Consider the following 25305-nt stretch of genomic DNA (forward strand, 5'->3'; position numbering starts at 1 on the left):
AGTATTTATTATAGTAAAGGTTATGTTGTAAAACATTAGTGACTTTGGTCCATATCTTATTTTCCATTTGTCTTTAAAACATTTTACATTATTTGCATCATACATTGTAATTTTTATGACTATACATAATTGGTTTTTTTCCTGACCCTTGGAATGTTACAGTTTCATGTAACTTTTTAAAAAATAAAAACATTGCAGACTAAATGTACTGATAAGTACATACTGAACAATTTAATTACCACAGTAATTAAAAAGTCCTGATCTTTACTTCTTAAGATTAAGATTCATTAACTTGCAATCTCTGGGATTTCTCTATTATCCACAATGAGAGTATGAATAATCCCTTCTTTCCGCTTCCCACTACTGACAGCCTTTATGTAACAGTCGTGGTTCCCGAGACTGAAGTGAGTTTCAGTCCCATCATCTACAAACTCACCCTGGATCAACAAAAGAAGAAGGAATTAGTGGTGCACCAACATTTCTCTTTGTCTAGAGCATTAACACCATCTAAAAGTACTAGTAGTACAATAAAATAATGTATTAAACAATAAGCTTTGAAAAACAAAGTCTAAAGCTTGTACTTAGATGCTTTTACATTTCTGTTATGAATTGAAAGTTTCCTTTTTATAACCCCTACAATCCTTAAGAATCTTAAATTCTTGGGGGAGGAATATAAACCTCATGGCTATGTGTCTATAACATATGTTTTCAAAAATAAAAATGATAAACATGACATTTATAAGTTATTTATAAATGCCTCAAGTGATCTACCTGCCTCAGCCTCCCAAAGTGCTGGGATTACAGGTGTGAGCCACGGCATCCAGCCAGGGATAGTGTTCTTAGCCACTCTGAAAATCTGATTCCTCTGGGTATAAGGTGGCTTACAATAAAATATACAGACAACAAAACCAAACACCGCTAAATCTATACCTGTTCTGTTCAATACAGTAGCCACTGGCCACATGTGGCTATTGGGCACTTGAAATTGACTAGTCTGAAAATAGATACGCTGTTTAAATATAAATAGACACTAGATTTGAAACACCTAGTATGAAACAAAAAATATATAAAATAACTTTTCATACTGATTACATGTTAAATAATATTTTTGATATATTGATTTAAATTAAATATAATATTAAAATTAACTTCATCTAAAATGTTTTCAAATGTGGATACTAGGTAAGTTAAAATTACACATGAAGGTCGTATCTGTGCCTCATATGGTACTTTGATTGGGTAGCAGTGATCTAGAGTAAAAACATTAGCACAGAGAAGGAAGGAAGGAAGAAGAGGCTTAGAGGATAAGAAATGATTTATGCTAGAAAGCAAAGAAACAGAAAATCAGATTTAAACCCTGGCTATGAGCTTCCTGGCAGCCAAAGTAGACAGAACAAGGCCCCCCAGTTAACAATACCAAGCCGAAGAAGGCACAGGGCGCCTCAGGGAGAGAAGTCTTTTCCCAGCTCTGGGAAGGATGTGGCCAGTGGCTCCTTATGGGAGGTGTGCTGAATACCACAAGCATGTCCTTGGGTGCAGTGTGTTCCTGTCCCCATTTTTAATATTGAGCCTTGAAAAAAGGACTTCAGAGGAAAGGGCAAGGGTTAGGTAATATAATCTATATAACCAGCTTCTTGGCAATTGGACAAATACATAATTTTGGCACGATGCTTTGAGATAAAAAGGAGAAAATCAGCTGTAACTCACAGGCAACAGGATGAGTTTGTTGTGTGTACATACAGTACTGGGGAAGGCTGCCCAGATATGGAGCTGCCCAAACTGCCCTGCAAACTAGGTTGTAGTTACAATGAGAAAGCAATTGTGTTATAAACAGCTATTTTCCAAACACATGTGGTTTCCTGTTAATTACTACAAAACAAAGATATGTGGATGAATATTATTTTCACTTTTTTACAACCACAACAACATTCTTTGTGTGTGTGTGTGACAGGGTCTTGCTCTTGCCACCCAGGCTGGAGTACAGGGGTACAATTGTAGTTCATTGCAGCCTTGAACTCCTGGGATCCAGCAATCCTCCTGCCTCAGCCTCCTGAGCAGCAGGGACCAGGCACACACCAACATACACAGCTAACTTTAAAAAAAAAGTTTTGTGTAGAGATACAGTCTTGTCATGCTGCCCAGGGTGGTCATGAGCTCCTGGCCTCAAGTGATCCTCCCATCTCGGCCTCCCAAAGTTACAATTGCATTTTTTTTTTTTTTTTTTTGAGACAGGGTCTCGCATTCTGTTACTGAGGCTGGAGTGCTGTGGTGCAACCTTGGCTCACTGCAGCCCCAACCTCCCTGGGATCAGGTAATTCTTCCACCTCAGCCTCCCAAGTAGCTGGGACTACAGGCATGCGCCACCATGCTCTACTAATTTTTGTATTTTTAGTAGAGAGGGGTTTTGCCATGTCACCCAGACTAGTCTCAAACTCCTAGGTTCAAGCAATCTGCCCGCCTCGGCCTCCCAAAGTGCTGGGATTACATGCATGAGTCACCTCGACCAGTACAACCACACTCTCAAAACCATAAAACAGCATTCTCTTTACATGTGCACTGGAGAATTTCTCGAGTGTGAGAGGAAATGAGATTCAAAAGTGCTGATTCTCTATCTAGAGAATTCCAGGCTAGGAAAAAAAGAACAGGAAGAACCACCAGGTATGGCATTGGGCACAGAGTAGGTATCTGATCTATGTTAGTGGTAACTGGAGTTTTTCCAAAGGGGGCCATAAAATACTGAAGCACTCTCCAAGCCTCTCTGCATAAAAGAAGTCTCTATCAGCAGATTTAACCCAGAGAGCAGCTCAAGCACTCAATTTTGAGTGAGCCCAAATTAAATTCTTCAGGACTCAGAAACAGAAAAGCATTCATCCTTATGACTTTTAAATTTCAATTTATTGATTAATTATTTTAGAGATGGGGTCTCACTACGTTGCTCAGGCTGGCCTAAAACTCCTAGACTCAGGGGTTCCTCTCACTTCAGCCTCCCAAGTAGGAGGCCACTACAGACCTGTGCTACCACGTGTGGCTTCATCTTTGTAATTTTTGATTTCTGGCTTTGTCACCTCCTCAGAAACAGCTATCAGACCAAGTAGGTTCTAGGTGGTCTTATGAATAAATTAATCCCAGACCTCCTTTCCTCCAACTACCAACAGCACCTTTTCTCACTGTCTTATACCTATACTATACAAATGAGATAAAAGCAACTACAACATGCAAAATGTGACCAGAGAAGACAGCTTCCCATTATCTCTAGCCCTGATGTTCACATCTGGAGCCAGCATGAAGGTGGGTCGCAGCGACAGCACTCCCTGCTTGGCCCGCAGATCCCATAAGACATGGGGCTTACCACCCAGTGATTTCAGCTCCTAGTCCCACGCTTTGTTTCCCACTCTCTCCCCTGTGCGCACTACTACTGTTTCATTCCTCCTTGAAATTCACTCCTACATTCATCCCATCCACAGCCACAGTAATCCAAGCACCTGACAGCAAAAGCCAAACACACTGGAGTCTAGATGGGGATTTCAGTGTGCCTGGCCACAGTGACTGGGGTAGCCTCTTTCTCCCTGCATCGGCACTGCTGGTCTAAAATTCCACTCGTTCTCTGGGCTTTGTGAGAGTGCCCTTTCCTGTTCGTCTACCTTCGCGTCATCTGATACCGCATCAGTCATTTTACAAAAATCTCGCTTTCAGAAAAGAACGCTCTGCTTGAGTGTATGGTATAAAGCATTCCTAAAGTGTGTTCTGTGGACCAGCAGCACTAGCAGCACCCAGGGAAATGTTAGAATTAGCATTTTAACGAGATCCCAGGCAATTTCTGTGCATGCAAGTTTGAGAAGCAGTGATATGTAACGCACCACTTCAAATGGATAAACACAAGAGGACACCAACCTTTGGGGATATAATTTTAACTAGGGGCTCTTTTTAGGTATTTTACTTGCTAGGTATTTTACTGGTATTTTACTTGCTATGCTAGAGCCTGGTCCAGGACAGGAAAGGGAGAGTACGAAGTTGGTGTCAGCTAAGAACATAAGTTGTTTCCAAACTCATGGCACCAGGCACTGTCTGGCAAAGGTTTTCAGAATCTGGAGTCAGGAGTACTTAATCCCTTTTTTGTTTTTATCAACAGGGCCTTGGTTCATTATAAAATCTCTATAATTAGGAAATCCAGCAACAATTCAATGGTAACTTAGATACATGGCACTTAGAGTCATCAAATAGTCAACTTACTGCTGTCTCCAGTTTTTTACCATTGCACCATACGTCCATAGTGTCTTTTTCTGTAAAAGTAGCATAAAAACTTTAAGTTATAATTCTGTGAATTAAAGATAAAGCTAACTTTTCCTATTTATTACTTTAGGAAAGGATTGATATACCAGATCTCTAAAACTCCATTAATATTCCAAAACCCAATACTTTTTCATGGCTTTCATGGCTTGGAGACTCTCCTAAAATTTGAAGAAGCTGTGTTTGTTCTTTGTTCATAAAACTATAATGAAACAAAACAATCTTTTAAGAGAAAGTTATGGTCCTAATACAAATTGATGAAGCCTTATGAAACAAAATAAATCCAAAAGGACCACCTTTAAAGGAGGATGCATACAGGCCGGGTGTGGTGGCTCACGCCTGTAATCCCAGCACTTTGGGAGGCTGAGGCAGGCGGATCACGAGGTCAGGAGATCAAGACCATCCTGGCTAACATGGTGAAACCTTGTCTCTACTAAAAATACAAAAAATTAGCCAGACATGGTGGCGGGCGCCTGTAGTCCCAGCTACTTGGGAGGCTGAGAGGCAGGAGAACGGCGCGAACCTGGGAGGCGGAGCTTGCAGTGAGCCAAGATCACACCACTGCACTCCAGCCTGGGTGACAGAGTGAGACTCGGTCTCAAACAAACAAACAAAAAAGAAGGATGCATACAGATGAATGTGAGCAGGGACCTTTCCACACAAAATGTCCTTCAGTACTGACCAGATGACTCCCCTGCCTCCCACACTCACCCAACTGGATAATGGCACAGAGGGACCACCGAAAGTAGCTGCCACGGGGTTTATACAGGATAGACAGCACGTCCACTTTAGAAATCTAGTCCAGCTTCTTACTAGGTAGTACAATAATGTCTATTTCTTTTCAGAGTGGTTTCACTTTAGAGAAAAATTACTGGATTACAAGTAAAAAATAGGTATAGCTGGTGGACTGCACACTAAGGAACAATATGGAACAAAATGCTGCCCCGACACACTTAAATGCATCAGTTAACTTGCCATAGCTCACCTTAGGGTGGGGGAGTCCCCAGAGCCCCTTGCGAATGTTAGTGTCCTGGGAGTATCAGGAGAGAAGACTGCACTAGTCAAGAAGCCGGAAGATGAGCTTTGGGTATTATAGCGAAGAAGAGAAGGAAGTGTGGCCTGTATGTGCACAAGGAGTCTGGGGGTCAGGTTTGAGGCACCAGTCCAGGGTCTGACTACCTGGCCATCTGCTCCAGGAGCACAGTCTAAAGGGGGTTCCTTCCATCCCCACACCTTGAGATGGGAGCCTCACTTAGAGATGGGAGAAAAGCCTGTGAGGTGCGCTAGATGGAAAAAGAGAAAGCCAGAGGGGTCCAGGAGATATGGGCAGGGGTCACCTCAGTGGCAGCCTTAGTAGAAAGTCACTACAGTCACAGTTGCAGGTAAACTCAACTTGTCCCAAGACATGATCAGTGTGCACAGTGCCATGATAAACCACGATGGTGGTGGAAACTCGTATTTTACTTGCTATACTTACTGAACATGTGCAGGTACTCAGAGTTTCTACAATAGCGTATTAGCATGCCTCTGAAGAACACTACTAATCCAGAAGCCCTGAAAGTAAATGTATTAAATTTGACTACATAAAAGTAAAGAAAAGGCCGGGCGCAGTGGCTCATGCCTGTAATCCCAGCACTCTGGGAGGCCGAGGCGGGCAAATCACGAGGTCAGGAGTTCGAGACCAGTCTGGCCAACATGGTGAAACCCTGTCTCTACTAAAAATACAAACAATTAGCTGGGCATAGTGGTGGGCACCTGTAATCCCAGCTACTCGGGAGGCTGAGGCAGGAGAACTGCTTGAACCCGGGAGGTGGAGGTTGCAGTGAGCCAACATTGCACCACTGCACTCCAGACCAGACTAGGCAACAGAGTGAGACCCTGTCTCAAAAAAAAAAAAAAAAAAAAAAAGTAAAAAAGCCACAGCACAACTGAAGAAAAATGCACACACATTAGCCAAGTTATGCAATAAATGACAAACTTGGAAAAATATTTCAAACTCATGGCACGAACAAAGGACTAAACTTACTAATGTGAAGACTGTGAGAAATGAAGGAGAAAAAGACCAACAACCAAAAGAAAATAGGGCAAAGGGCATGAACAGGCATCATGAGAAAGGAAACACAAAAGAAACTTAAACCTAAGATGCTCAACCTCACTTTTGAAAAAGACAAATAAAAACAATCCTGAAATACCATTTCTTCTCCTAGCAGAATGCCAAAAAATCCAAAAGTTTGGCAACATGTTCTGCTGGAGAACCTGGGGGAAAATAGCTAATGGGGGTACACAATGGTAAAAGTACTATAGAAGGCAAATGGGCAGAAATCGATTAAAATGACAAATACAATTATTCTTTGACCCAGAAGAAGTCCTACTTTCCTACTTCCAGAAATGTGTACTAATATACTATGTGTCCTGTATTCCAAGAGGCATGCAAACAAAGCTATTCATGCAGCATTGCTTTTAACAGCAAAAGATTAGAAACAGCTCAAGCATTCATCAGTTGGGAATGAGCTAAATATTTACTATTGAAATTTACTCTGTAGCTACAAAAAAGCATGAAAAAGTTCTTTAGGTTCTGATATAAAAGGATCTTCAGAATGTACTAAGTGAATAAAGCAAGATGCTTTTATGTGATAAGAGATAATATGTGTATTTGCTTGAATCTGAATAAAGAAACACTAGAGTGACACTAAAAATGGTTATCTTGGGGGAAAATGGCAGATGGGAACAGGGATGGAAGCAAGACTTTTCACTGTGTCTTTTAAGAGCATTTTGATTTCTGAATCTTGAGTATGTAACCTATTCAAAACGATATGTTAATAAAAGGATATATCTGGCTGATAAAATGTCAAATCTATCATGACTCAGAGGTGGATTCAGTGACTCATGGGAGGTGCTGTTCCATGTTCGTCTTGAAGCATCTCCTCTTTACCTGCCTGCAGATTCCCTCAGCCACAAGAACAATAGCTAGGGACTTCCCAGGTGAGTCCTGAGCAGGTTATGTTCTGTAAATGCTACCAGAGAAGTGAAACTTTTCAGAACAGAAAGAGAATTTCCTTTCAACATGAAGTTTCATACGTACTTTCCTCCTGCCAGTTTTATTTTCCTCCCATGATATTCAGTGGTGTGGAGACTACCAGAGCTAAGAATGCTAACCAACTCTGTTTTCATTGCCCTTATATGCCTCACATTTTTGGGGTGGTGAAAAAGAATGCACATGATCTTTGAGGTCAGGTCTCAGCATCACTTTTTACTAGCAGTACCCTTTGGCAAGTCACCACTACTCTGAGCTTCCATTTCCTCAGGGGCAAATGAAGATACCACTTTTCCCACAGGTTGTTATAAGGGTTAGGAATAATTTATATAAAGTGCCTAGTATAGTATCCGGCACATAATATGACCTCAGTAAATCATAATATTTTGTTATTCAAAGCTTTTTCGTGGCCTTGCTCTAATTTCTCAATATAAAATTTAGAAAGCCATATAATACTATCATTTGAAACTTGCCACATAATATATATAAGTGACTTTTACCAGGAGACCCTAGATAAGCCCATTCTTTGCCCATGAGTAGTAATAATAACCACAAATAATATTTTAAATTAATTATTATTATTATTTTTGAGACAGAGTCTTGCTTGATCACCTAGGCTGGCGTGCCGTGGCGCGATCTCGGCTCACTGCAACCTCCGCCTTCCAGGCTCAAGCAATACTCCTGCCTCAGCCTCCCAAGTAGCTGGGGTTACAGGTGCCCACCACCATGCCCAGCTAATTTTTGTATTTTTAGTAGAGACGGGGTTTCACCATGTTGGTCAGGCTGGTCTCAAACTCCTGACCTCAAGTGATCCACCTGCCTTGGCCTCCCAAAGTGCTGGGATTACAGGTGTGAGCTACCATGCCCAGCCAAATTATTAATTTTGAGGCAGAGTTTCACTCTGTCATCCAAGCTGGAATGCAGTGGTGCAATTTAGCTCACTGCAACCTTGAATCCCTGGGCTCAAGTGATCCTCTCACCTCAGCCTCCCAAGTAGCTGGGACTACAGGCATGTGCTACGTGACTCAGCAAATATGTAAATATTTTGCAGAGATGAGGTCTCCCTATGTTGCCCAGGCTGGTCTCGAACTCCTGGGCTCAAGTGATCCTCCCACTTCGGCCTCCTAAAGTGCTGGGATTACAGGTGTGAGCCACTGTACCTGGCTGACAAATAATATTTTTAAAGAATTCACAATGTGAGAACCACTGCTAAGTACTTTACATGTACTAAATCAATTAAGCTTCGCTCATACCACAACTCTGTGAAGGAGTTACCATTATTATGCCCTTTTTTTTTTTTTTTTTTTTTTTTTTTTGAGACGGAGTCTCGCTCTGTCGCCCAGGCTGGAGTGCAATGGTGTGATCTCTGCTCACTGCAAGCTCTGCCTCCTGGGTTCATGCCATTCTCCTGTCTCAGCCTCCCGAGTAACTGGGACTATAGGTGCCCACCACTGCGCCCGGCTAATTTTTTTGTATTTTTAGTAGAGACGGGGTTTCACCATGTTAGCCAGGATGGTCTCGATCTCCTGACCTCGTGATCCGCCCGCCTCGGCCTCCCAAAGTGCTGGGATTACAGGCATGAGCCGCCGTATTATCCCCATTTTACAGATGAGGAAACCAAGGCTCAGAGGTTAAGTAATTTGCCCATCGCACAGCTCTGATCCGGGAGCCTGCATTCTTCATAACTAATCTGTAAAATGTAGGCTGTAGTCAGCATAGTCCACAGTTTGATGGATCTTGGAAGTAGAGGTGCAAGCAATATCAATAACATAGGGAATTTTGCCTTTACCTCAGTAAACGACCCTGGTCCCTTGTCCCTTCCAAACAGCAAAAGGGACAAGTCTGGGCTGAACTCAGTCTCATTTCCAGGGTCATGAGGGATTGCAAATGGATAGGGAAGAGTAAAGGCAGACAAGGAGTAAAAGGAGAAAAATAGATTTTTTGAAAGACCGGAGATAATTCACAAGTAGATAAGCAGGCCCCTGGGCATTTAAAAGAGAACTAACTGTATGCTAGGCATAGCTTAGGTAGTCTCTTCCATTTCTCCCAGGAAAAGTCAATATCAATTGTATTACAAGTTGGCGAAGGAGCTGATTAAGTACCTAAAATTAACTAAAGGCCTGGTTTCATCATCTGTTAAAGTCCCATATGTTCAAGAGTGTTGACACTAATCATAATCCTTTTAAAAACTAAAATTTCCATTATTAATGAGATCCAGTGGTTTTAAAACTTTATTGCAGATTGAGTAACTATATTCCTAAATATATCACTATGAAATTTGGAAATATAAGGGATAAGATGAGCTCCCAAAACCTTCTGGAAAGAAAAAAATGAGATTCAGATTGGCACAAAACTTCTCATTTCAAACAACAGAGAATAAAAGCTATTGGAATAAGGGTTTCAAAAATTCTGAGAGAAAATTAGTTTGAAATTAAAACTCTGTACTGAACAAAACTATCAATTTAGCATTAGGATCAAAGTTATGTTTATTTCTTAGACACCCTTTATCAGGAGATTACCTAAGGACATATTCCAGTAAACAAAGATGAAAGCAGGAGTTAAGGGGTTCAATAACTAGAAGAACAAAAGAGTTCCATGAAAGAAAGTCTAGGGTGGCTATGAAGCAGCAGACTTGGATATTTAGAACAGGAAGCCAACAGACTCCCAATATTGTTGTTAAGAATGAAAAGAAGGGTGGTCACAGCTGCTTATACCTGTAATCCCAGTACTTTTGGAGGCTGAGGCAGGAGGATTACTTGAGCCCAGGAGCTCAAGATCAGCCTGGGCAACATGGTGAGATCCTGTCTCTACAAAAATGTTTTTTAAAGTTAGCCTGGCATGGTGATGTGGACCTGTGGTCCCAGCTACTCGGGAGGCTGAGGCTGGAGGATCACCTGAGCCCAGGAAGACAAAGTTGAGCCATGTTCATGCACACCAATGCATTCCAGCCTGGGCGACAAAGTGAGACCCTGTCTCAAAAACATCAAAGAATGAAAAGAATTCCAAGCAATAGAGAACATGAGTAAAACTGCTAACAGACATAGGAATATGGGTAAAGAAAAGATATATATCTACTTTCCATAAGAAAAGAGAAACCCAAACAGGAAAGCCTAGAAAAACAAACAAACAAAACTCTTCAAAAAGTCCTAAACTTTGATAAGTTTTATCTGATGCAGTACTAAGCCTATTGTTATCTAGGAAAATATTGCTTTCTTACTGATAAATCCTAAATTTCCAACTGTCTTTAAGATATATTTATAAAGAGAAATACCAAATAATATCAAAACCTGCACCAATATTACTTTTTTTTTTTTTTGAGACAGAGTCTTGCTTTGTCACCCAGACTGGAATGCAGTGCCACAATCTCGCTCACTGCAACCTCCACCTCCTGGATTCAAGTGATTCCCTTGCCTCAGCCTCCTGAGTAGCTGGGATTACAGGCATGTGCCACTATGTCCAGCTAATTTTTGTATTTTTAGTAGAGAGGGGGTTTCACCATGTTGACCAGGCTGGTCTCAAACTCCTGACCTCAGGTGATCCTCCCGCCTTGGCCTACCAAAGTGCTGGGATTACAAGCATGAGTCACCGCGCCTGGCAATATTACATTTTTTTAAAACCTAAACTTATAATCCTCAAATCCATCACCATAAAACCTGGCTTAAGATAGCTTACATATAAAATGGTGGATTAAATGAATGCTTCATTTACACAGGACACATTAGAAATACACCTGCTGGACAATATACACACCTGCTAGACAATCCCAAGCAGATGGGAAACAAAAAGATTTTTTAAAATGTTTTTAAACAAATGAAATACACCTGCATTTACACTCCCTCTCATTTTCAAACCTCCATAGAAGGTCTGAATAGTTACAGGAATTAAACAGACATTATAAAAAAATAAGTTATGCAGAAACAGCACTAACTTACCCAAAACAATTCTAAAGTTCTCACCATCCATGTGTAATACCCAAGTATTGGTGGTTTTTGATCTGTTCTCCATATACTTCTTAAGACTCTTCCCATTAATTTCCAGAGTATATTCATAAGCAAAACCACTGATAGCATCTATATTTATGGTCGCTTTTGTCTTCGCAGCTCCAACACAGAATGTTTCTCTGCCCACTAATTTGAACATCCAATCTTTCCTTATCTCTTCCTACATAATAAAATAGAAAAATTTTAAACAGTCAAACGGAAGAAAAATTAATATTTAATTTTAGAAATAACGTAAAGTGAACAAAGGCAATGCCATTTAGATATAATTTTATTGCCAGGCATGGTGGCTCATGCCTGTAATCCCAGCAAGCTTTGGGAGGCTGAGGCGGGCGGATCACGAGGTCAGGTGTTTGAGACCAGCCTGGCCAACACAGTGAAACCCCGTCTCGACTAAAAATACAAAAAATTAGCCTGGCGTGGTGGCGGGTGCCTGTAATCCCAGCTACTTGGGAGGCTGAGGCAGGAGAATCACTTAAACCCAGGAGGTGGAGCTTGCAGTGAGCCGAGACCACAGCACTGCACTCCAGCCTGGGTGACAGAGCGAGACTCCGTCTCAAAAAAAAAAAAAAGGATATAATTTTATTAATTTATGATGCCAAGGTTTTAGAAAATAAAAGCACTTTAAGTTTAAATATTACATGCTGGCCGGGCGCGGTGGCTCAAGCCTGTAATCCCAGCACTTTGGGAGGCCGAGGTGGGCGGATCACGAGGTCAGAAGATCGAGACCATCCTGGCTAACACGGTGAAACACCATCTCTACTAAAAAATACAAAAAAACTAGCCGGGTGAGGTGGCAGGCGCCTGAAGTCCCAGCTACTCGGGAGGCTGAGGCAGGAGAATGGCGCCAACCCGGGAGGCAGAGCTTGCAGTGAGTGGAGATCCGGCCACTGCACTCCAGCCTGGGTGACAGAGCGAGACTCCGTCTCAAAAATAAAATAAAATAAAATAAAATAAAAATAAATAAATAAAAAATATTACATGCTATATTCCATGAATTCTATAACTATTTACACAGCAAAATGATACAGATCAAAAACATGACTATAAGAAAAAAAAAACCCAAATTCACATATGAAGATGCTACTTTAACAAAATCAAGCTTCTCTATACATCATATTTTACAGAGTAACATATTTTCTTCCTACCTTTCCATCTACATATACTACTCGTTTGCCTGATGTAGTCCCATGTTCAAATTCAATCTTGTGGACTCCGTCACTTAAAGCAACATCCCAGACAGCTACGAGGTCTGCCATTTTTTCTAGACTGTAAGGAGGGCTAAAGGAATAAAATAAAGCAATTATACAGGGCCTAAATACTAATTAAATAACCAATTAATCCTTCCAAGATGAAAATATTAGATTAAAACCTCTAAAATGTCAAAATATTAAAGTGACAGTACCTAAGAAATTCTACTCACAGTACAGGTAACTATTTTCTCCTTCTTATTCACTCTTCCTTTAAGATACAACTACTATATATGGGTACATAGTCCGATTACTTCTAAAAAAAGCCACCTGAATATTAATAGGATTAAGAAAGCATCAGTTTATCCTGGTTAGTATTTTAGGTTAGGCTACAGTATAGTGCATGGAAAGGCCAGTAAAAAGTCTTTACTCTTCCCCCAGCAGCTCCCATTTAAAAACCATGGTATTTAATTTTATTCTCCTTTTCAGGTCTAATCACTCTAAAACAAGAACTCTCCAAACCTCCCATACTTAAACTAACACTAGGGATTTGTTTTAACAAAAAGTTTCTAATTATACTGAGACAGAAAAAAGTCATGGAAGAAATGTCCTATAATAAAGATAAAAATAATTTTAATATGTTATGAAAAATATTCTTGGCATTATTACAGGAAACCTTATTTAAAAAATAAAGGACTTTGGGCTGGGTGAGGGGCTCATGCCTGTAATCTCACACTTTGGGAAACCAAGGTGGGCAGATTACTTGAGCCCAGGAGTTCCAGACCAGCCTGGGCAATATGGTGAAACCCTGTCTCTACAAAAATATTAGTCACACAGGATGGCTAATGCCTGGAGTCCCAGCTACTTGGGATGCTGAGGCAAGAGAGTCATCTGAGACCAGGAAGTTGAGGCTGCAGTGAGCCATGATTGCACCACCATGTTTCAGCCCAGGTGAAAGACTGAGACTGTCTCAAAAATAAGAAGTAAATAAAGGATTGTGGTTTGTCAGAAATTTCTGGCATATACTTAAACATATATTTTTGAGTGTGAATGATATAATACATATATAATATCTAATTAATATTTTGATACTGGTGTATCTTTTTAGCTTTGACAGAAGTATCATTTATTACAGTAATAATGATCATAGCTAACAGGTATTAAGTATTACTATGTGCCAGTCACTGTTCTAAGAGCTTTAAATATGTTAACTCGCAGAATCACCATGAGATGGCTACTGTTAGTATCCTTATTTTACAGATGAGGCTCAGAGAGGCTAAGTGTTTACCTAAGGTTACAATGACATTAAGTGGCAGAGGCAGGATTTAAACCTAGGATTCTGGCTCCAAAGCCTGTTCTCTTAACTACATCTTCCTCTTTGTTCACCCTAATCCCCTTTGTATGCTCTAAATTGAAGATGGTAAATGGATTTTATATCATTTTGAAGTAGTTGCCAAGAACTCTGTGCTGAGAGAAAAGAGGAGACCTCATAACAAGGCTCTACCGAAATGGATGCCATGTTACTGGAGGCTACCCCCACGCCAGGTATTTACTACTCCTGCTCTAAATCATTTAAAAGTAGAACCATGTATTCTGAAATTTTACAGAATGTATTCTTAACAGAGTAGCTTGGATAAATCACTCTTTTGAATGATAACAATCTTGAAAATGTCAAAGGCTAGTTTACTGCAATATAAGACATTTACCTTTCATCATCTTCAAAGATAGGACTGTCATCTCCAGATGCCATGGTTGGCAAAAACAGTCTTTAATCCAATTAGCAGCCAGGAAAGAAAAAAGCAGAATTGCAGCAAAGAGAGACTGAAAGCAACAATGATGACATCTACAAAGGGTTTTTCTAATTTTGCAATCCATTAATTAAATTACATGGAGTTTCCGATGAAACAGCTTTCACATAAAATAGAACTGCAATCTTTACTTTTCAGAGAAAGATGTTACATCATGCAAATCAGTCATATTTCTCCCTGTTATGGATTTATAATTTCTTAAAGGTATACTTTATCAAAACTAAAGAACAAACTCTCATTTACTGCATATCAGAGCTGCAAGAGACCTAAGAGATCCTCTGGGTCCTATGCTTCTCAAATTGAAGCACAAGAAGCCCCAAGGCTATGAGTCAGGGAATACATCAAACTCCAGGATAAACACAGTGCATCTTCTGGGAGCATCAGTGTTAAAGTGGTAACTAATTTAAAATGTAATCTTTATTTTAGAAGGCTACACTATGGTGGAACATAATTTTTAAAATCTTTGTTTAGATAACTTCAAAGAACTGATGAGTTTGCAAGAAGCAGACAGGGATATGCTGGTCTGCTTTCAAAGAGCAAACTTAATTGATCCCCCTACTTAAGCCCATTTAATTTACTAGTGCCAATGATGAATCGACAAAAGTTATGTGGCTGGCTCATGTAACTGGCACTGTCCAACCCAGAACTAGAGTCCAGTACTATGCAATGAACTAAACAGTAACTGGGCCGCAGTGTTAATTAAGGTGTACTAAAATCAGAAATGCACACAAATTCACATGCATAGGAAACCCTCACATAGGAAACCCTCACATTTGAAGATTTGGGATTCACAGTTTCACTCCTGCCAAAGTACCCTAAATTCAACTATGTTTTGCTTCCAAGATCTACCCTAGTTTAGCCCTTTCCTTAATTAGCGCCTGTTTCCTATACATGCTCAAGAATGCTCTCTCCTGGTTAAAAATAGGAGATTGCTAACCCTCTCTGGCTGGAAACAGCCAGAAGTCACAAATTATTAAAAAGTTTTTTGTTTGTTTTTGAGACAGAGCCTCACTCTGTCTCCCAGGCTGGAGTGCAGTGGCATGATCTCGGCTCACTGCAACTTTTGCCTCCTGGGTTCAAGCAATTCTCATGTTTCAGCCTGTTGAGTAGCTGAGACTACAGGTACATGCCACCACATCTGGCTATTTTTTTGTATTTTTAGTAGAGATGGGGTTTTGCCATGTTGGTTAGGCTGGTCTCGAACTCCTGGTCTCAAGAGATCCACCCGTCTCAGCCTCCCAAAGTGCTGGGATTACAGGCATGAACCACCACACGCCCAGCCAAAAAGATATTAAAGAAGACATTAGCACTCATAAAAGCAATCCAATGGGCCAGAAAAGCTAAGGATTTTAGAATAAAAACTAGGTAAATATTTGTACCTAAAATAAATCCCTCTTTTTAAAAATTAGCACCACACAAATTTGTGAATTTTTCTACTCTTAAGGATTATCCCCTACGAAACCAGAGGGTATCCTTCAACAATAAGAACAAAAAGAATGCACAGCAATATAATAAGCCAGCCAGGCATGGTGGCATGCACCTGTAGTCCCAGCTACTGGGGAGGCTAAGGTGGGAGGATCGCTTGAGCCTAGGAGTTAGAGGCTCTGGTGATCATGCCACTACACTCCAGCCTGGATGACAGAGTGAGACCCTGTCTCAAAACAGATATCTCTATATATATGCTATATATAACATATATTTACTATATATACTATTATATATAATATAATATAGATAGATACTATATATACACATATATACACACACACACACATATATATACACAATGTAATTATATGCACTCCAGCCTGGGTGACAGAATGAGACCCTGTCTCAAACCATATATATATATTTTATATAGATAGATACTATATATCTATATTATAGATAGATAAGACAGTATAATTATAGGTACTCCAGCCTGTGTGACAGATATAGATAGATAGACAGACAGATAGATACAGATAGATAGATAGAGATATATATAGATATACGTATCTGTTTTGAGACAGGATCTCACTCTGTTGCCCAAGCTGGAGTACATATAAATAATATGTATATTTATATACATATTATATGTAGTATATATACATTAGATAATATATACATATAATATATAAATATTATACATACATATAATATAAATAAAATGAGCCGAACAGCATAATATAAACTTCGATAAGGCATCTTTTGTAAATCAGAATGTATTTAGGGGTGTTACTCAAATTTTGCTCTACAATTTTCAGAGACTCCAGAAAGTTCAGTAATGTAGGCATTCAAACCTAAAATAATTGCTCTGTTTTCTATTATAAGGAATTCCAAATACTACTAAATCACACTAAGATACAACATCTTAATTATAATACCTTTTCATGGAGAAGTATAAAAGGCAATACCACCAATTATAAGAAAGATTAGAAATCATGATCACATTAAAACATTTTTTCTTCTCTAAACTATGAACAATCATCCAGGCATTCAACAATTATTGAAGGACTACCTAAAATATAGCAATTTTTCATTCTCCAATAATTAAAAGTACACGTGATAGGAGAGAATTATAAACAAAGATAAAAGTAAGTACTGAAGCAATTATCTAGCAAATTTGAAGCATTCTAATTCTACTTATATAACTATATATCAAAATTATGTTTCTTCTTAAAGTTACAAATCAATATAAAATTCTGTTACTCTCTTTGCCTTTTTCTGACTAAATAAGAAAAATGCTGCTTTAATACAAAGTTAATAATATTTCAATTTTCTTGTTCATGCTATCCATTATTTTAAGCAAAACACTAAAAATATATTTTTATAAATGGTTAATAATTATAAAATGTTTTTAAAATTACTCCTTGGAGTGTGCATGGTGGTTTAGCCCTGTAATTCCAGCACTTTGGGAGGCTGAGACAGGAGAATCATTTGAAGCCAGGAACTCGAGACCAGCCTGGTCAACACAGTGAAACCAAAAAAAATTAGCTGGGCGTGGTGGCATGTGCCTGTAGTCCCAGCTACTCAGGAGGCTGAGGCGAGAGGATCGCTTGATTCCAGGAGTTTGAGACTGCAGTCAGCCATGACCATGCCACCGCACTCCAGCCTGGCCAACAGAGCAAGACGCTGTTCCAAAAGCAAAACAACAACAACAACAACAAAACAAACAAAAGACATTATTCTTTGGAACATTAAAAGTATATTCAGCTTATAAAAAGCTGCAATACTTCAAATTTTGTACAATTTTAAAAGGCAGAGATTAACTTTAAAAACTGCTTTCTATGCAAGGATTAAAGTGACCATTATCTTATACACAGCCTTAACCAAAATATGAGAGAGTCATACAATTTTCAGCACTGGAAAACAAAGAACAATAAAATCACCTGGTCTAGCCTCTCTCCTTCATTATGGGGAAATCAGTAACACACATCCCTCCAAGTGCCATCTCCACTGCCAGTCCTGGGTTATTATTACCTATCCAACTTTCTAACAAAGCTGTAGAGGGTGCCAATAATGCACATGGAGTAAAGAAAACTTTTCAAATGATCTTACCGCAAATAGTAATTCCCATCAACAAATCCCATCTAATGTTTAAGAAAAATGTCCAAAATCAACTCTGCCTCCTGCTTTTGGGCTTCTCTCCTATCTCCTATTCCAGCAGTTTCACTAGTCTTATGATCTCTGTCACTTTATACATTCCATTCCAATCTCACCACTTTAAAATTTAATTGAAATTGCTCTTCTGGCTCAAAAACTGGAGAGCACACGTAGAAAACACTCTTGATAGCCACAAATGCAACAGGTTAATAGACTGACATCTGTTTTTTGGCCATTCATATCAGGGAAAATCATTAAAAACCACTAGTCAACTCATCAAATGCACATAAAAATATGCCCACTAGTGAGTCTTTAGGGAAACATGAAATAAAATAGAGATTTAGGCTAGATGTCTGAAAGGAAGTAAATACAAATAATTATTCTAAAACCTCAACAGGCACTAAAGCACAGAGATCAATGTTTACTTAAACAGACTTTAAGATACTTTGGACCATCAGCTGATTTTTCATTTTGAGAATATCCCTATACAAAAGTAAACTTACTTCCTCCACAACTGGTGATTCTCTGGATGGGAATACCAGCCTGAGCAAATGTAATTCACTAATTCAACAAATACGTAAATGCCCACCAAATGTTCTGAAAGCACTCCAAAGTCACATACAGATGGTAACCGGCTTACAATGATTTGACTCAATGATCTTCTGACTTTAAGATGGTGCAGAAGAGATACGTGTTTGGTAGAAACCATACTTTGAGTACCCATACAACCATTCATTTTCAGTACAGTACAAAAAGTTACATGAGACAGCCAACACTTCATTGTAACATAGGCTTTGTGTTAGATGATTTTGTCCAGCTGTGGGCTAAGGTAAGTATTCTGAACACACTCAAGGTAGGCAAGACTAAGATATGATGTTTGATAGGTTAGGTGGACTAAATGCATTTTCGACTTACAGTATTTTAAACTTGCAATGGGTTTACTGGGATATAACCCCATCACAAGTCAAGAAGCATCTGTACATGTTTTTGTTTTTGTTTTGAGACAGGGTCTTGTTCTGTTGCCCAGGCTGGAGTGCAGTCGATGGTGTACTAAATGCTCACTCTGGCCTCAACCTCCCAGGCCCAAAGGATCCTCCCATCTTAGCCTCCCAAGTAGCTGGGACTACAGGTACACACCACCACACCCGGCTCATTTTTGTATTTTTTGTAGATATGAGGTTTCACCATGTTACCCAGGCTGGTCTTGAATTCGTGGGCTCAAATAATCCACCTGACTTGGCCTCCCAAGATGCTGAGATTACAGTCACCGCACACGGTCGTACATGTCTTTTAAAATTTTCTATGGGTTTGTATGATTTACAGCAGCTATGCTCTATTTGTTTTCTCAAGGGGAGATGTACCTTCACAACAAAAGTTTTCTTATGATAAATGTCCAGCTTTCAGTTTTTTTCAACATTTATTTGAGCCTGCTATCAAGAGACACTGTACTAGACGCTGTCAGAAATTTGAAGAAAATCCTTCTTTTTTTGTTTTTTGAGATAGGGTCTCACTCTAGTCATCCAGGCTGGAGTGCAGTGGTGCGATCTTGATTCACTGCAGCCTCGACCTCCTGGGTTCAAACAATCCCCCCACCTCAGCCTCCTCAGTAGCTGGGACCATAGGCATGTGCCACAACACCCAGCTAATTTTGTAATTTTTTGTAAAGATGAGGTTTCACCATGTTGCCCCGGCTGGTCTCGAACTCCTGAGCTCAAGCGATCCTCCCAATTCAGCCTCCCAAAGTGCTGGGATTACAGGCATGAGCCACCATGCCCAGCCTGAAGAAAATGTTTCTGTCCTTAAAGAATTTGAGAGTTCAGAAATAAATCCACGTATCTGTGGCCAAGTGATTTTTGACAAGGGGGCCAACTCTATCTGGTGGGGAAAGAATAGTCTCTTCAACAGATGTTATGGGGAAAACTAGATTTTCATACACAAGAGAATTAAGTTGAACCTCACCTATCTCACACCATATACAAAAGTTATCTCAATGATCTAAATATAAAAGCTAAAACCACAAAACTCTTAGAAGAAAACATAGAGGTAAATCCTCATGACCTTGGATTTGGCAATGGATTCTTAGATAGGACATCAAAAGGATAGCAGCAAAAGAAAAAACAGATAAACTGGACTTCATCAAAAGTTAAAACTGACTGGGTGTGGTGGCTCACACCTGCAATCCCAACAATTTGGGAGGCCAAGGTGGGAGGACTGCTTGAGTCCAGGAGTTCAAGACCAGCCTGGGCAACACAGGGAGACCCCATCTCTACAAAAAAATTTAAAAACGAGCCAGGCATGCTGGTGCATGCCTGTAGTCCCAGTTACTCGGGAGGCTGAGGTGGGAGGATCACTTAAGCCTGAAAGGTCAAGGCTGCAGGTGAGCTGTGATTGCACCACTGTACTCCACTCTTGGCAACAGAATAGACCCTGTCTCAAAAAAACAAAAACAAACTAAAATTTCTGTACATCAAAGGACATTATCTAGAAAGTGAAAAGACAAGGATGAGAGAAAATATTTGGAAATCATATATCTGATAGATGTTTCACATTCTGAATATATAAAGAACTCTACTGCTCAAAAACACAAAAGACAACCCCATTTAAAAATGGGCAGAGGGGCCGGGCACAGTGGCTCACACCTGTAATCCCAGCAATTTGGGAGGCTGAGGCGGATGGATCACCCGAGGTCAGGAGTTCAAGACCAGCCTGGCCAACATCGTGAAACCCCGTTTCTACTAAAAATACAAAAAATTAGCCAGGCGTGGTGGCAGGCACCTGTAATCCCAGCTAGCTACTCGGGAGGCTGAGGCAGGAGAATCACTTGAACCCAGGAGGTGGAGGTTGCAGTAAGCCAAGATCGTGCCATTGCACTCCAGCCTGGGCAACAAGAGCAAAACTCCATCTCCAGGAGAAAAAAAAAAGGCAAAGGACTTCAACAGACATTATTCTAAAGAAGACATACAAATAGTCAATAAGCATATGAAAAGATGCTAAACAACATTAACCACAAGAGAAATGCAAATCAAAACCACAATGAAATACAACTTCACATCTACTAGGATAGCTATACTAAAGATAAACAGAAAATAATGAGTGTTGGCAAGGATGTGGAAAAACTGGAATCCTTGTACATTGCTAGTGGGACTGTAAAATGGTGAAGCTGTCATACAAAATGATATGACAGATCCTCAAAACCTAAACAGAGAATTACTATACGACCTAGCAATTCTGCTGCTAGGTATACACCCAAAAGTTTTGAAATCAGTCACTCAGACACCTGTATACTATTGTTCATTGTAGCATTTTCCAATAGCCAAAAGATGAAAACAACCCAAGTTGTCCGTCAACGTAAGAATAAATAAAATGTGGTATATACACTTGATCTTAGCCAAAAGGCTGAGAAGTGATAAAATGCATACATATACAAAGGATATTCCTTTTTATTCAGCCAAAATAAGGAGTGATATTCTGACATATGCTATAACATGGATGAACTATGAAAATTTTATGCTAAGTGAAACAGTCAGACAAAAAATGACAAATACGATTCCACTTACATAAAATACTCAGAATAGGGACATTCATAGAAGCAGAAAGCAGATTAGATGTTCCCTGGGAAAAGGGGAAGGGATAAGGAGAAGTCTCAGTTTCTTTTGCGTTGCTATAAAGGAATACCCGAGGTTGCGTAATTTATAAAGAAAAAAGGTTTATTTAGCTCATGATTCTCATGTCTGGAGAAGCTCAAGATTGGGCATCTGCATTTGGTGAGGGCCTCAAGTTGCTTCTACTCATGGCAGAAGGCAAAGGGGAGCTGGCAGTGTAGACAGTACGTGACCAGAGAGAAAGCAAGAGAGATGGGGGTGGGGTGGGGTAGGGTGGGGGGGGTTGGGGGGGAAAGTACAGGCTCTTTTTATCAAACAGTTATAGTGAGAACTGACAGAGCAACAACCCATTCACCTCCAAAGGAGGGCATTATTCATGTATTCATGAGGGATCTGCCCCCATGACCCAAACACCTCCCATTAGGCCCCACTTCCCAATACTGCCACACTGGGGATCAAATTTCAACATGAGATTTGGTAAGGACAAATATCCAAACCATAGCAGGGAGTTATTGCTTAATGGTTACTGTGTTTCTGTTTAAGGTATTGAAAAGTTTGGCAAACAGTGACAATGATCGCACAATACTGTGAATGTACTTAATGCCCCTGAATTGTACACTAAAAAATTGTTAAAATGGCAAATCTACGTTATATATATTTTACCACTTCAAAAAGTTATTTATATAAAAAAGAAGCGTATACTTCAAATGGGTGAATTATGTGGTATGTGAGTTATAGTTCAGTAAAGTTGTTAATAAAAAAAAAAGAAAGAAAGAAAAGCAGGTGTCCTAGCCGTAGTGTCTCTTGGGATGCAATTACACCTGAAACCAAAAGATAACATCTGTCTTTGTCCCCAGTTTCCACTTCACTCAGAAATATCTGTCACATAGATCTCCAAGTTACAAATTCGATTTAATAAACACATGGCATATTCTAAGTTCATCCCGCATACCAACAGTTATTGGGTACTTATGTACCAGGCTCTGGGCAGGACACTAACCTCAGAGTGGGGGAGTCTGGAGAGACCAAGAGATGATTATAGTACAACAATGGGAGTGTCCTTATAAAGGGAAGCAGCATAGGACAGAATGGGAAGGGTCCTAGCTCTGCCAAAGAAGGCTTTGGTTTAAAACTTTGGAGAAAAGTGGCCAGGCGTGATGGCTCACACCTGTAATCCCAGCACTTTGGGAGGTCAGATCACTTGAGGTCAATAGTTCGAGACCAGCCTGGACAAAATGGTGAAATCCTGTCTCTGCAAAAATAGAAAAATTTGCCGGGCATGGTGGCGCACATCTGTAAATCCCAGCTACGCCAGAGGCTGAGGCACAAGAATCTCTTGAACTCGGGACATGGAGGTTGCAGTGAGCCGAGATCGTGCCACTGCACTCCAGCCTGGGCGACAGACGGAGACTGTCTGAAAAATAAAAAAATAAAACTTGGGAGCAAGAAATTAATCCACTGTTGTTTTTAAACTCTTATGCATGTACTTAATTTTCAAGATTCTATGACCAAACTGGAAAATGATAAATACAAAAAAATCCATCTATTTTTGCAAATATGTTATTAAAATGTAAATAAAAAAGATGAAAAACCATATTCCACTTATTTTCACTGATGGAGATGATGCCAAGCACTTGAAACTTCAAAGAAAGCTTTTTCAGTATCTCATACTTACCCATCAATCTTTTAAAATCCCTTCCCTAGCAACCCAACACCTAAGTTTCAGAGCATGACTTAAACACCAACATGTTCATCTAATCCTACCTGAATTTTGCTTTAACTTAGGTTTATCCTTATTGGGGACTGAAATGATTTGCTCAAGACAAACCGAAGTCAGTGTAAAAATTACTCAGATGATAGTAGTTACTAGGATGCTCATAGTTCCCTTTTCAACAAAAGCCCCAGGTATGACCAGCCAATAATGCAAGTCACACTTAAGTGTTGACATCTTCATACCCGGCCCGGCCCCGTATGAAGTGAGGGGGGTCTCCAGTAAAGTCAGTCAGGAAGCTCCTCGAGCCAAGTATTCCCAAATGCTACTTACTGGAGGTACAAAAATGAGAATAACTTTTCTGAAGTTATTCATGTCACAATCTATACCAGAAGCCTTGTGGTATAGATTGTAGATTCTATCTTGTTTTAGAACGAATCTTGTGGGATTCATTCTACACAAATGATCATGCTCAAAATCCCAGATGCAACGGTGCTCAGTTAATTACTTTTTGCAATAACTAAAAACTGGAAACCACTTGGGCGCTCACAATCAGGGAGAAACTACCTTTAGTAAATCACATTCCAGTCAAAGCCATGCCAGGAGTCAGGGATAGATGAGGCAGTCAACCTGGCACATAGGAATGTACAGTCTAGTGTGGCCAATAAAAAGGACGCAGAAAAACATTTAAAGATACGGGTAAATGCATGTGATGTATTATTAAGACAATGAGGCCGAAGGTTGAGGCTGCAGCAGTAAGCCGAGATCGCGCCACTGCATCATTCCAGCCTGGGCGACAGAGCGAGATCCTGTCTCAAAGGAGAGAGAGCGAGCGAGAGCGAGCGAGCGTGTTTCAGCACTTTATGATGCAGGTTCTGCAAAAATAAGCCCCGCTCATATTACAAGGAAAAACCGTCTGGAAGAAAATACATCTTCATGTTAACCCAGCTTGTCTCTGGGGAACACGGGCACGGCTGCTTTGCTTGCTTCCTTGTTGCTTTCTGTTCTTTTTTTCGACAGTGACAAATATATTTAGAGTTCGCGAACAGGACGGAGGCGGGTGCGGCAGGTCGCGGGGCAGGGCCTGGCCAGGCAGGGACGGCCAGGCAGGGACGCCCCCGCACCGCCCCGGTCTGGCCCCGCGCCCCGCCGCACCTCTACCTTTACCCGCGGTGAGCGGGAGCCGGGTCCCGCCCCGAGGCCTGGCATCACCGGCGGGCCGGCTGGAAGCGTCCGGAACTCACCCCGCGCCTCACCCGCCTGGGTCTCACCGACCGCGCAGACACCTCCCGCCGCCGCCGCCGCCCAGAGATGGCCGCCGCCTGCGCAGCAGGGCCGAGGGCGTGGGGATGCCGGGGGCTGCGCGCAGGGGCTTCCAGGGTGCGGAGCTGACGGGCCCGAGGCGTCCAGGCGGGCGCAGGCGCGACCCCGACCCCACCCGGGCTGCTACCTCACCTGTGCGCTGTGGGCCGTGGGAGGCTCTGGGGTAGGTTTCACCAAACAACCGGTTGGTTCCGACTCGGCTACGTAGGCCGCGTGGCCTTGCTTCCCTCGCAGAGAAACAGGCGCAGCCGGCGCGGAGGTTGAAAGCTCTGCGGGCGCGAGTACCAAACGCGCCGACTGTTTGTCGCGCCTCAGGTCCCCTGGGGCGCCCAGTGCAGGAGGCCACCCCTCCCGCCGCCACGGACCCAACCCCGGTCCTCTGCCTTAGCCAAAGGCCGCACCCTCCGCACACAGGCCTTCCTCAGCCCCAACCCAGGACATCACCAGGTCCCGCAGTGCGTCCAGTCTTCCCGCCCGCAAGTGTGGGTAGGAGCCGGCCGCTGGCCCCGCGCTGGGCACAACCTGGTGGGCTAAACCAGCCCTGTGCCTGCTCTGCAGCTATGGGGAAGGGAAACCTGGTCATGGCAGCTATGGCCTTCGCTCCTTAAAACCTCTTTATGGAGTCTCATTCCTTTTTTAAAGACCCAAACTACTTAAGGTGGACATGAAGCCCCCATGTGTGATCTAGCCCCTGTCTGCTTGGCTTCATTTAGGTCCTTAAAGGATGCAGGTTTCTTCTCACCTAGGGCATCTGCAAATGCTCTTCC

General features: G+C 41.2%; 1 protein-coding gene across 4 annotated transcripts; it reads right to left on the reverse strand.

The window, feature by feature from the left end:
- FAIM (Fas apoptotic inhibitory molecule) lies at nt 1–24906 on the reverse strand. Of its 4 annotated transcripts, none has more exons than XM_025376182.1 (6): nt 24671–24906; nt 14216–14275; nt 12468–12600; nt 11254–11482; nt 4231–4280; nt 1–437 (listed from the first exon to the last, which is right to left on the reverse strand). In XM_025376182.1, the coding sequence occupies exons 2-6, from the start codon at nt 14257–14259 to the stop codon at nt 288–290; spliced, it is 606 nt and encodes a 201-aa protein (XP_025231967.1). In that variant the 5' UTR covers nt 14260–14275; nt 24671–24906; the 3' UTR covers nt 1–287. The 4 variants fall into 4 exon arrangements, with proteins under 4 accessions (XP_025231967.1, XP_025231966.1, XP_025231968.1 ...); XM_025376181.1 differs by lacking the exon at nt 14216–14275 and adding an exon at nt 22505–22918; XM_025376183.1 differs by lacking the exon at nt 14216–14275.
- Nucleotides 24907–25305: the final 399 nt, after the last annotated feature.

This window comes from Theropithecus gelada, chromosome 2, assembly GCF_003255815.1.
Source record: "Theropithecus gelada isolate Dixy chromosome 2, Tgel_1.0, whole genome shotgun sequence".
In the NCBI taxonomy this organism is placed as follows: domain Eukaryota; kingdom Metazoa; phylum Chordata; class Mammalia; order Primates; family Cercopithecidae; genus Theropithecus; species Theropithecus gelada.